Source organism: Cebus imitator, unplaced genomic scaffold (assembly GCF_001604975.1).
Source record: "Cebus imitator isolate Cc_AM_T3 unplaced genomic scaffold, Cebus_imitator-1.0 Scaffold63, whole genome shotgun sequence".
NCBI lineage: Eukaryota > Metazoa > Chordata > Mammalia > Primates > Cebidae > Cebus > Cebus imitator.
The window spans coordinates 7,659,468-7,670,055 of record NW_016107378.1 but is presented as its reverse complement, the minus strand read 5'-3'; the positions used below and the strand labels follow the sequence as shown (position 1 = coordinate 7,670,055).

Genomic DNA, 10,588 nt, shown 5'->3' with positions numbered 1-10,588 from the left:
AAAAAAAAAAAAAAAGCAGAAAAGAAAAGAAAGAGAAAGAAAGAAAGAACAAAGAAAGTGATTTTTCCTTGATTTTATTTTTTACAAAGACAATACAGCATTTGAACACGTCTAACACAGATCAGAAAACTATAAGCTTTTACCTTATTATAAAATTATTCAACATACAAAAGAAGACCAATGTGATCACTGGATCCCGTGTCTCAAACGGTGCTGGGGTTCTAAGGTTTTAAGACCCATCGAGTAGCCTGTTCCAGAGTTTTCATCCACCAACCCCCCACATTCAGCCTGCTTCAGGGGACGTTCTCGTCTCCAGATGAGAAGGCCACAGACTACAGGCCTCAAAGCTGCACGTGGGTGACCCTCTGAGCTCAGCCACCAGCCTCCATGAAGTCTCCATGTCTCCTGATCTCAGTGAGCAGTGGCTGTGGCAACAAGGGCTGCAAAAAATGACCCAGGCTTGTTCTGCAGGACCTCCGGCCGATCAAACTCTACCACCTGGAGGGTGGAGAAAGGCAAGAGGAGGGTCGGGATACAGCTGAGCCTGTGTGCTTGGAGGACTCAAAGGCATCCGGGGTGCCAGCCTGAGCACCCATCCTCCCACCAGCCCAGGGACGCAGCCCTCACCTTCCCGTCCCCCATGACCAGGATGTGGTCACAGTTCAGCACGGTGGTGAGACGGTGGGCAATGACCAGCACAGTGCAGCCCTGGAAGGCTTCGCGGATTGTGCGCTGGATCAGGGTGTCAGTCTCCGTGTCAATGGAAGCTGTGGCTTCATCGATGAGGATGATCTGATGAATACAAAACAGGGATGAGGGCGTCCACTTTGGACCCCAGAGACCTGGGTCTAGCCCTGGTTCTACCGATAATTCACCAGGGCCCTTCCTCTCCAGGTCTCCATTTCCTTAGCTGGAAAATGGGAGAATTGTGTGGAGAGCAAAGCCCACTCTGATTGCTCGGTATCCATTACCTTATGAAGAGAACGTTAGGTCTCAGCCAGGAGCTGACTCCATTTTAGTGGCCAGAGAATTAAGTTCTTGGAAATGAAAATGGCCCAGTGGCAACTTCTTGTTTTATGAACAACTTTCACATTGACCTAAAGTAGAGCAGTGTTCTCCAAGCAGGGGGAAGGCACACACCCAGGAGGCACAGGAGATGGTTTCTCCAGCATATGGATAAACACTCCTTTTACTTTAACATTTCTGTATTTATTTCATTAACAATATGCATGTGGAAACTGTAACTTGCACCACAAGTGTGATCTCACAAATGTTGCTGCTCAGGATGAGGCTGTTTTTGAAAAGAGAGTATCATTAGCAAATCACAGGGTAGGCGGTACAAAAATGGGATGACAAAAATCATAAAGTCGTGACTCAAATTTGGGAAGCAATACAGTGGAAGGCATTGCAGCACCAAATAGCTATATAATTGAAATAAGGAAGTGTGAAGTGAAGAAAGTAGTCCACGCACATTACAAATTCTGTTGTTCATGTCTCCTGAGAAGAGGGGGAAAGTCCTAACTCGTCTGAAATTTTCCCCATGCTTTGGGTCCCACTGAGCTCTTTTCCCACAGCTCTGACAGTTTGCACCAATAGTTCTTGCATTTATCATTCATTAACCATGATGGGTGTGTGTGTGTACACATGTGAGTATGGAGGTGTGTACGTATGCATGCATAAGTACGTGGGTGCACATGTGTCTTCCTCACCTACGTAGAAATTTTGCCCCAAGCTATTCCACGTACTCAAACACCTGAAATTATGGACAAAATATCTAGAAAACTTCTAGAAGCACTGTTCCACGAAATTTTTTAAAATATGGAATTTTGCGGCCATAAAAAAGAATGAGTTTGTGTCCTTTTCAGGGACATGGATGAAGCTGGAAGCCATCATTCTCAGCAAACTAACACAGGAACAGAAAACCAAATGCTGCATGTTCTCACTCACAAGTGGGAGTTGAACAATGAGAACACATGGACACAGGGAGGGGAACATCACACACTGGGGCCTGTCGGGGGTGGGGGCTAGAGGAGGGAGAGCATTAGGACAAATACCTAATGCATGTGGGTCTTGAAACCTAGATGATGGGTTGATAGGTGCAGCAAACCACCATGGCACATGTATACCTGGGTAATAAACCTGCACGTTCTGCACATATATCCCAGAACTTAAAGTAATATTTTTTAACATATGCAATTTTGCCCTGGATCCCCATCTGTCATCCAATTCCCAATTCCAATAAAGATAAAAGGGATTTCCTGCATCCAAGTTTTTAAAAGAGTGTGCAGCAGGCAATTATAAAATCAACAAGTGTCTAATGTGCTGTGTTTTTCTGGGAAAGGAGAATCATCATTCGGTTGAGTTGACCACCATTTCAGCTCAGGTGTAAGGAATCCGGCTATCAGGCAGCCCAGGCTGTGAATCTCACCTACCATGCCTCACCCACACCACAAACGCGTCTGAAATGGCACTCAGTGAAATGAGTAAGCCCTTTGGATTTTGTTGTTACTGACAAAACGTACAGCTCAGAGCCCGGTGTCCCGCGGTAAGTGGTGGGAGGAGCCGTGTGGCTTCCCTAGTCTGTGGCTTCCCCTGGCCATGCAGAAGTGGCGGCCTCACCTTGGAGTTGCGAAGCAGAGCCCGAGCAATGCAGAGCAGCTGCCTCTGCCCCACAGAGAAGTTTCCACCGTTTTCCACCACATCCGTATGCAGCTTTTTGGGGAGCTTTGAGATCTGTGATATGGGAAGAAGAGACAACATAACCTGGAAGCCACCGTGGGGGAGACCCAACCGGGCCTCGTCAGTGTCCCACCGTTCTGGCTACACTCCCCTCCTCTCTCTATGCTCCAGCTTCTGTCTTCTTGCTCTTTAACTACGCCTGGCTCTCTCTCATCTCTGGGCCTTTGCATACACTAGCTCCTGTGCCCGGAATGTCCTCTCAAAGGATCTTTCACCAGCTGCCCCTCAGTACTTGGTCTCAGCTCAGCTGTCACCTGTTTAAAGAGACCTTGCCTGGCCACCCAATTGAAAGGAGCTGCTCCCGTGCTGACGTTTCTATGGGTCTCATTACTACCTATACGGCACTCACCAGTAACTGAAAGTATCTCTTGCACTTACCTGTTGCCTTTGCCTCCCATTAAAGGCAAGTACCAGGAGGACAAGGACCTCATCTGCCTTGTCTTTGCTGTGCCCCTGAGCCCAGAACAGTGTCTGGCACATGGTTGGTGTCTGAGTGCCATCAGCCTTGACTTAGGAATGCCAACTCATCTCATATCCATGAGATGATGCCTCCATGACCCAAAGCAGCAGCAGCTAGAACAGCACGTGAGGGGAGCCCCAAAGGAGCAGCCCCCCATGGGTGATGCAGTCTGAGACCAACACTCGGGCCTTGGAGCTACTTACAGTGTTGATCAGGAATGTCCTCTCCAAGGCATCCCAGATCTGCTGGTCGGTGTGACAGTCAAAGGGATCGAGGTTGAATCTGCCATATGAGAGAAAGACAAGTGTTCGACAACCTCACCTTGCCTTTGAACACTCATTTATATGCCCACGAATGACCAAGAATGTTTAGAACTGGATTATGGGGTTTAGAGAAATGCTTGGAACCACTGTGAGTTGCGATTTCCTGCACCTCCCCAGCACCTGTTCCTTCTGCAGTCAGCAGCCTCAGGTTTTGTTTAGGGGGCACCTCCTCCCCAGTCCCCCCGCCCATGTGTTCCAGGGCGGGCTCCACCATCCACTCCAGGTGGAGTGAAGGAATCAAGGATAAGTCAATCGACATACAGCGATCCCTGGCCACAGTACTTAGCTCAGGGTGGGAAAATAACCAATCAGAGTGTATCTGCTACTATGGGAGAAGAGACTTACGGAAAGATTGCAACAATCCTGACATAGGAGTGGGATACATGGTGCCCCCCAGGGCCCTCATGTGGAGTTGAAAATAAAGCAAGGCGATGCTAGGGGAAAACCAGGCCCTGGAATTCAGCCTTGGCCTCTGCAGTATCATGGATGAGTTACTAAAGGCTACTTTTGCTTAAACCATTTGGGCTTTTATTTTGTGATAGAATGTACAAAATATTTATCATTTTAACCACTTACAAGTGTACGGTTCAGCAGCATTAAATATATTAATAATGTCACATAACCATTACCATTATTTATGTCCAAACATTTCTCATCATCCTGCCAGGCACGGTGGCTCATGCCTGTAATTCCAGCACTTTGGGAGGCAGAGGTGGGCGGAACACTTGAGGTCTGGAGTTTGAGACCAGCCTGGCCAACATAGTGAAAACCCGTCTCTACTAAAACTACAAAAATTAGCTAGGTATGGTGATGCGAGCCTGTAGTCCCAGCTACTCAGGAGGCTGGGACAGAAGAATCACTTAAACCCAAGAAGTGGAGGTTGCAGTGAGCCAAGATGGTGCCACTGCACTCCAGCTTGGGTGACAAAGTGAGACTCCATCTCAAAACAAAACAAAACAAAACGAAACAAAACGTTTTCATTATCCCCAGCAAAAACTCTATATCCATTAAACGATCGCTTCTTTCCCCTCCCCACCAACCCCTGGTAACTTCTATTCTACTTTCCATCTACACGGATTTGCCTATTCCAGCACCTCATCTAAGTGGAATTGTAGTATTTGTCCTTCTGTCTGGCTTCTTTCACTTAGCGTCCATGCATGTTGTAGCATGTATCATCTCCCTCCTTTTTAGAGCTGCATAATATTCCACTGTATGTATGTACCACATTTTGTTTTTCCATTCATCTGTTTATAGACATATGGCTTGTTTCCACCTTTTGGTTACTGTGAGTAGGGCTGCTCTAAACACTCATGGGCACATATCAGTTGAAGTCTCTGCTTTCAACCCTTTGGGATATATAACTAGAAGTGAAATTCCTGGATTACATGGTAGTTCTAGGTTTAACTTTTTTTTTTGAGACAAGGTCTCACTCTGTTGCCCAGGCCTGAGTGCAGTGGTGCAAACACAGCTCACTACAGCCTTGACTTCTTGGGTTCAAGCAAGCCTCCCACCTGTCTCCTGAGTGGCTGGAATCACAGGCACAGACCACCATGCCCAGCTAATTTTTGTTCACCTTTTTGAAGAAAGTCAAATTGCTTTCCATGCACAATTTTACATCCCCACTGGCAATGCATGAGAGTTTCAATTTTTCCATATCCTTGTCAATACTTGCTATTTTCTTTTTATTATTGTTACTGCCATTCCAGGAGGTGTGAAGGGGTAGCTCATTATTGGGGGGGGGGGCTGGCTTTTCTGTTTCTTGCAGTGAAAAGAATTCTAATATCCAGGTAACTGATATAAGAGAGAGGAACTACCTGGACTTTACACCCAGTGAGCTTTACACTTGCATTTGGAACAGGTAGCACTATAGACACTTCTCTGCTATGCAGCATGCAGCCCTGGGTGAAAGCTGTCAACCTCTGCTTTATCCTTCCCCAGTTGTGTCAGCCACACATATCCTGTGTGTAGGGCTAAAGTGTATTAAAGAAGAGGCAGGTCTTATTTACATGACACTTGGTATCTCCAAAGCACATTCATGGATGGGCTATCTGACGTTTTCTCCTCCATGAGTGGGTATACCCCTTTCTTATCAGTTTTAAAGGGCTTATTTAAGGTCACACCATGAGCCAGTATGAGAGCCAGGCTAGAATCAAAGACACTCAGACTTAGTTGGACGCTTATAGGTATAGAGACTTAAGGTAGGATTTCAAGTCCACATTTCTTCCTGCAGCAAGGGGTGGGGGGAATATCGCAAGTTATGGGTTTAGCCCACCTAGGGTTATAGGTCATCTTCACCATTTCTTTATGTGTCCTTCAACAAGTCCTCTTTCTCTCTAAGTTCTGTGACTTCATCTGTAAAATGGGGATAATGAAAGAGCCTCACGGGGTTGCTGGGACAGTTAAATTAGACAGTATAGTAAAGCACTTGGTTGGCACACGTAAATGCTCAATAAATAAGTTCATATTTTTACTACTCTTTATACCAACACACAGTGATTTGGCCACATTCCACTGTAACATAGAAATCTATTACTAAATGTCTTATCATTCCCCTAACGTAACCGTTTTTTGTTTGTTTGTTTGTTTGTTTGTTTGTTTTGAGACAGGGTTTCCTGCAGTCGCCCAGGCTGGAGTGCAGTGGTGCAATCTCGGCTCACTGCAACCTCGGCCTCCCGGGCTCAAACGATTCTCATGCCTCAGTGGCCCTAGTAGCTGGGATTACAGGCATGAGCCCTAACGCCCGGCTAATTTTTGTATTTTTAGTAGAGACGGGATTTTGCCCTGTTGGCCAGGCTGTTCTCAAACTCCTGGCCTCAAGTGATCCGCCTGCCTTGGCCTCCCAAAGTGCTGGGATTACAGGTGTGAACTACCACGCCCGCCTCACAACCTAGGCATTTGAAACCCTGTGTTTGCACACATATTCTTCCCTCTCCTTGGAGACAGTTTTCTCTCCTATTTCTGCGAGGCAAGCTCCTACTTAGCTTTCAAAACCCTGATCAGATGTCCATTCCTCTGGGAAGCCTTTCTGGATTCACTCAGGCAGTGACTCATCTCACTGATAGCTCCTTTAGCACTTTGTTCATTATCTCTGATCTAGCAATTACCTCTTCATACTGTGACTTATTGGGTCTTACCCCTCTACAAATCCACCTTCCCCACCCACACTGTGAGTGCCTAGTGGGGGAACAGGGGAAATGTATATTCAGTAAACTGGCTCCAGTCCCTAGCCGAGTGTCCAGACCAGGCAGAAGCTCAGAAAAGGCAAGTTAAATGTGCAGAAGGACGAATGAAGGAATTCATGAATGAATGAAGCTCTGGGGCTCAGTTAAGACCCTCCTGGCTCTAAGAATTCTCCTTAAATATCACACAACATGGGGGACCTAGCCTGCTTTTTATGCCTCTGTCTTCCTCAGTCCCCAAGCCTTTATGATCCCTCCCAGATAAAGTGCACTGTCAGTAGAAGCCTAATCCGGATAAAACTTCATCCCTGAGTTGACTGCTGAGGACACAGGAAGTGTAGTGAAGAGGCTGGAAGATCTGGTTCTGTCTGCTTCACTGACTGGGCTGCCTGGACTCTTTCTCACTTTACCCCTGTCCAGAATGTGTACCATTGAAGACGCACTTCCTAAAAACACCCCCAGGGGCTTTGACCAGTGCACGGAGAGGAGAATAAATCACATCTGGACAAGAAAGATCCTGGTAGCCTGAGTGCAAATGTTTACTGGTGTAGTGAAATCTGACCAATCCCATCAGGGGTTTGTTTCTGTTTTTTGTTTGTTTTTTGAATAGAATCAGGGTCTTGCTGTGTTGCCCAGGTTGGAGTGCAGTGGCTATTCACAGACACAATCACAGTGTACTACTGCTGAGCTCCTGGGCTCAAGTGATCTTCCTGCCTCAGCCTCCCAAATAGGTGGGAATACAGGTGTGCACCACCATGGCCATCAGGTTTTGAAAAAATAAAAATAAGTCTTGTTTTTGTGTAGAACATTGTGGTTTACAAAGTGCTCTTGTATATATTGGGGCCTCATTTCATCCTCAACAGTACTTCAGTGAGGTAATCCAGGCAGGCATGAGAGGCCCAGCAGGCCAAGGAGGCTGATCACCAGCTCACTGTAGGCAGCCCGGTGCTGGAATCCCAGTCTTGTGACCCCCCGCTTCCACAAGCTGGCTGCTGGCCCAGCACTCACCTGATGGTTCCTGAGAACAGCACCGGATCTTGAGGGATCACAGAGAGCTTGGACCGCAAGTCCTCCAGGCCAATGCTGCAAATGTCCATGCCATCAATGAGAATCCGGCCTGCCATGGGCTCCACGAGGCGGAAGAGAGCCACCCCCAAGGAGGATTTCCCTGTAGGGCAAGAAACGAGCAGGGCCTCAGTTTCCTGCATCTGCACTAGCGGAGGCACAGGTCACACCTGGAGATCGCCACCATCCATGGCCCATTCTTCATCGTTGTGGGCCCTGAGAGGGTAGAAGAGGGCTGGCATCTCTGCTCTGGGTGGTACCTAGAGCCATGAGCAGCTTCTTCCAGCCTATGCCAGAGGGCACACGTGGGACCCCTGGATCAAAGCCAGCTCACAGGCGTGTTTTGTTTCATACACCCACCATTAGGGTTATTTTTAAATTCCTTGCCAGCATTTTAAAAAATTCTAGATACAACAATTCAAATTGACGTTTCTCTTGAAACTCAGTAGAACTGGCAACACTGGACCCATATCATCTCCCCAGCTCAGCTAGAACTGGGCGCAGCCACTTGGTTGAAACAGAGTAGCATTCTGCAGTCACCACCCGCCCTCCCTACTCCCCATACATCATACCCAGACCCATGGCACTCAGCTATGTCACTTTACAGGTCCCAAAGCATTGGAGGTTTCAATCCTGTTCTCAAAGATAAGCTCTATGAGGGTAGAAGCTGTGTGTCCTGTTTACCTTTAGCTTCCCAGACACATAGTAGGTGCTCAGTAAATACCTACTGAATGAATACCGTCAGTAGGGTCAGAATCTACTGAGAGCTTCTCTCTGCCAGATCCCAGCCCTCTCAGGGTTTTCAACAATCAGCAGGCAGGTGGACAATAGCAAGGGAAGAACACACAAAAGGACATATCTGGAAGCTCTTCACCCTGCAGCCATGCGAACAGTGCAGGAGTGCCGAGGAGACGGAGACCAGGAATGCTCTCACCATCCGGGGGCTGCCTGGAGGAGGCAGCTCTGGGGTGCCCAGGGGTGGGGGATAGGGGACAAGAACCAAGTCTGAACAGTATCTTTTGAACAGTGCAAAGAGGCAGAGGGAGGGGGACTTGGGCCAGATCTCCCAGAAGTGACAGGAGAGGAAGACAGGGAGAGAAGCTGAGGAGGAGAAAGGAAAGTGGGAGAGGAAGGAGGAGACAGAGGCTGATGAGAGTGGTGCAGGAAAGGGATGGGGAGGGAGGAAAGGGGAATCGGATTTGACTTTTTTCCTGCTCTTTACCCTGGCAGGACCCTGCACTGCCCCTCCAAAAGTGCTCCTGCCCAGACCCTTCACGCCTCAGCTTAAACACTGGAGCCCAGGCATCCACAGCCCGGTAGCACTAGCCCCGTTACTCTGCATAACACCACCCTGGCAGCCACTGCAGCCTGAAGCTGTCATATCTACATCTTTATTTGCTGGTCTATTTAACATCTTTCTCCTCTATTGGAATCCCGTGACCACAGGGACCTTGGGTTTTGCTGAGCAAACACACGCTCCCAAATAAGTCTAGTGCCCAAAGGGCCAAGGGAGGGGGGAGGGGATGCTCCCCTGGGAAGCTCAGCTCACCGGAGCCCGTCCTTCCTACGATGCCCACCACTTCGTGGCTGCGGATGGTCAGGTTGATGCCATTAAGCACGATGGGTGTGTTGTCTCTGTATTTCATGTAATAATCCTGGAATGTGATTTCCCCATGCTGTGGCCACTCCGGAGGGCAACTTGTGCCTTCCACGTGTAAAGGAGCCTCCGAGATACACATCTTGTTTTTGAAGAAAGAAAAAGAAATCAGTAGTCATCCATCTCGGCCCATCCCCTGCGGACCTGCCAGCCTCCCACTGTAGGGGGTGTGACCTACCCCAGCCTGCCCTGGGCCAAGGTCGACCCTCTGCTGTGTAATCAGAGGAACATTCCCCACTCCCATCCCCTAAAACACAAAAATTTCCCTGGAAGAGTGAGAAAGCTGCATAGCTAATTCCCTTATTATTAACATAGAGCATCGTTCCTGATTTCCCGTGTGATTCTAAAGAAGCAGAATCTAAGATAATGACAGTAAAGGCAGCAGAGACTTGCCCCTTAGGGGGTTTCATAGCTCAGAGCCCTTGTGCAGACTTAATCTCTATCCTCATCCTATGAGACAGGCCTTTTTAGAGGCATTTCCCAGGTGAGAAGTTAGAGGATCCAACAACTTGCTTAAGATCAACAACTTACTCAAGATACGTTTAACAACTTACTGAAGACCATGCAGTTTCAGGCTGGAACTCAACCTAGATCTGACTAAGACCGAGCCCACTCTGCATCGAGTGCAGCTGGGTGTGTTGGAAAAAACACTGGAGAAGAAGTTGGGTCTGCCCCACTGGCTGTAAGCCACAGCTCTCCAGGCTGGTGCCATGTCACGGCAGCATCCCTGGGTAGGAAATCAGGGCTCTACAATGCATGAATTCCACTCATGTGACGGGGCAGGAGACCTGCTTTGCAGACGGCTCTGCCAGCCCCAGCCTGTGTGATCTTAAGCAAATGCTCTGCCTGGCCCAACCTTGGTTTCCTCGTCTGAAAAATGTGGATACTCATTCAATCAACCTAATAAAATTGTTCGATGATCCCATGAGATAGTCTAGATAAAGGGCTTAGCACCATGCCTAGCCCGCAGAACGGACTCAATCACAATAATAAAGAACACGATGGAGCCTCACTGTGGGCTGGGCAGTGTGCTAAGCGCTTTACGTGTTATATCATTTCAACTTTGTGATGATCCGATGAAGTGATGCTATCATCTTTCTCATTTCAGAGATGGGGAAAAGAGAGTTTGAATAAGTTTCCCAGTTATTCCAATGATTCAAATGGC

The 10,588-nt window shown here is 48.0% G+C and overlaps 1 protein-coding gene across 1 annotated transcript in view; it reads right to left on the bottom strand.

Annotated features, from left to right (window-relative positions):
- Nucleotides 1-73: 73 nt before the first annotated feature.
- Nucleotides 74-10,588, bottom strand: part of ABCC11 (ATP binding cassette subfamily C member 11) — a 67,024-nt gene continuing 56,509 nt past the window's right edge. The window contains exons 24-29 of the mRNA XM_017530181.2: nucleotides 9,316-9,505; nucleotides 7,710-7,869; nucleotides 3,403-3,481; nucleotides 2,620-2,733; nucleotides 628-792; nucleotides 74-498 (exon numbers count right to left, since the gene is read on the bottom strand). Of these exons, the coding sequence (XP_017385670.1) occupies nucleotides 412-498; nucleotides 628-792; nucleotides 2,620-2,733; nucleotides 3,403-3,481; nucleotides 7,710-7,869; nucleotides 9,316-9,505 (795 nt within the window). The 3' untranslated portion in view covers nucleotides 74-411. The remainder of the gene's footprint in view (nucleotides 499-627; nucleotides 793-2,619; nucleotides 2,734-3,402; nucleotides 3,482-7,709; nucleotides 7,870-9,315; nucleotides 9,506-10,588) is intronic.